The following is a 1,775-nucleotide window of genomic DNA, read 5'->3' as shown; positions in this document are numbered from 1 at the left end:
GCGCAGGGGCAGAGGAAGGAGTGGGTGGTGATGGTTTGGCCAGGGCCAGCGGCTCCTGCAGAGCCAGGCTGTGCCTGCACAGCAGAGTCCTCTTCTCTGCTGTCGCCGTTGCCAAGAGGGAGGCCGCCTGGGTGGAGGAAGGAGGAGGGAAAGTGGTGCTTTGCTGTTGTCTTTGTTCCTCACCAGTCAAATCTATTTTAATAATAATTTTCCCTGAAGTTAAGCCTGTTTTGCCCATTATAGTAATAGGTGAGCAATCTCCCAGTCTTTTTGCAACCTGTGAGATTTCTGATCCGCTTTTCCCGTATTGCCCTGCTGAGGGGGGCAGCGAGTGAGTGTAGCTTGGCCATTGGCCACGTCTGACCCCCCTGTTCTGCTCACAAGTGCTCCCTCCCCAGCTCCCCAGGGTCCCCTCCAGCTCCAGGAAGGGCAGCTCTGCCCAGCCCAGAGAGGCTTTGACTTCAGCCAGAGCATCCGTGGGCTCCAGGGACCTCCTGCTGGAGGGCAGAGGGAAGCGTTGGGTCAGGCGGGGAGGCTGAGGCAGGGCAGCTCACTCGGAGCAGGCACCTTCCAGGCTGAGCCCGTTTCCCTGCCCTTCTTCATCGTAACAGAAGTCTGGCGCTGGCTGACCCGCACTGGCTGCTCGTGTTGAGATCACATCGTTCACAGTCCCAGCTTCTTGGGCCCGGCTGCAGAAAGAACCATTTCCCCTGTGGGGATCCTTGCCGTCCGAGGGGTGCTGCCGTGAGGAAATCATGGCCAGAGGGGTTGTGATGCTGAGTGTGGGAGCTTGGCACCTCCCCTCCTGTGAGCACTCGCCCGTGCACCAGCTTGTCTCCATCAAGCGTGGGTCACCCAAAGCGAGCGCTGGGCTGTGCGGGGGGTGGTCGTGCCAGGGCGGCCAGTGTGGGTGTTGCTGTGCTGCTCTCTGACTGACTGAGCTCTCCTGTCCCCGCAGTGTATGTCGTGGAGGAGCGGCGGAGGGACGACACGGGCGCGAGCCCCTGCCTGACGGCGTTGCGCTCTGCTGCTGCTGCCTCTGGGACATGCTGACCTGACTCCGCTGCGGCCGCCTCCGTTCCTCTCACCGAGTGCTATGCAGGCTCCCCACTCCTGTCCTGACTTCTTTCTGTTACTGTAATCAACACTCTGCTTTGCACAGCCAAGAGTTCCCGTCTGTCAGTCCTAGCGCCTTGTTGGGGTGGGGGGTGCACTCCTTTATTTTAGTAAAGGAAAAAAAATCCCTTTTTAACATTTATAAGACTTTTGTTGTAACTTTGAAGAATGTGCTAATGGTATATTTCAGCCAAAGGCATTCTGATGAAATGTATATTTATCAGTTTAAATTTTCCTAGTCCTAGAAATGAAGACGTACGCAATAATTAAAGCCAACAGTTGATTTTCTTCGCTAGGTCCCAGCTGTTTCAATAAATCTGTCCCGTAGAGGGTGCACTTCCCCCGTCGCTGTCTGTTCTCAGCCTCCCGCATCCCCTGACTCCGCAGCCTGGCTGCAGGCAGCTGTGCTGGTGGGGTCTGTGCCTCCACCCCTCGCTGGGGCCTGGGCTGGGCAGGCCTGGCCCTGCTCTTACCAGCACCTGGGGCGATTTTCTGCAGCAACCGGGTGCATAAGTGAAACCAGCTAGGGTGGGAATGGAGCGCACGTGTCTTGACACCACTGACCCCCTCATCCCATCCAGAGCAGCTCAGTCGGGTTTTCGTCCCTCTGCTTACTCAGTGCTGGACATACAGGTCCCCTTCTGGGACCAGAGGCCTCT

The 1,775-nt window shown here is 57.5% G+C and overlaps 1 protein-coding gene across 1 annotated transcript in view; it reads left to right on the top strand.

The window, feature by feature from the left end:
* Window positions 1-1,412, top strand: part of LOC104281085 (cysteine-rich and transmembrane domain-containing protein 1-like) — a 15,535-nt gene extending 14,123 nt beyond the window's left edge. The window contains exon 2 of the mRNA XM_009878953.1: window positions 959-1,412. Coding sequence (XP_009877255.1) covers window positions 959-1,053 — 95 coding nt within the window. The 3' untranslated portion in view covers window positions 1,054-1,412. The remainder of the gene's footprint in view (window positions 1-958) is intronic.
* The last annotated feature ends 363 nt before the right edge of the window (window positions 1,413-1,775 follow it).

This window comes from Apaloderma vittatum, unplaced genomic scaffold (genome assembly GCF_000703405.1).
Source record: "Apaloderma vittatum isolate BGI_N311 unplaced genomic scaffold, ASM70340v1 scaffold15451, whole genome shotgun sequence".
Lineage (NCBI taxonomy): Eukaryota > Metazoa > Chordata > Aves > Trogoniformes > Trogonidae > Apaloderma > Apaloderma vittatum.
The sequence above is the reverse complement of the archived record's forward strand: the minus strand, read 5'-3'. Positions and strand labels throughout refer to the sequence as shown.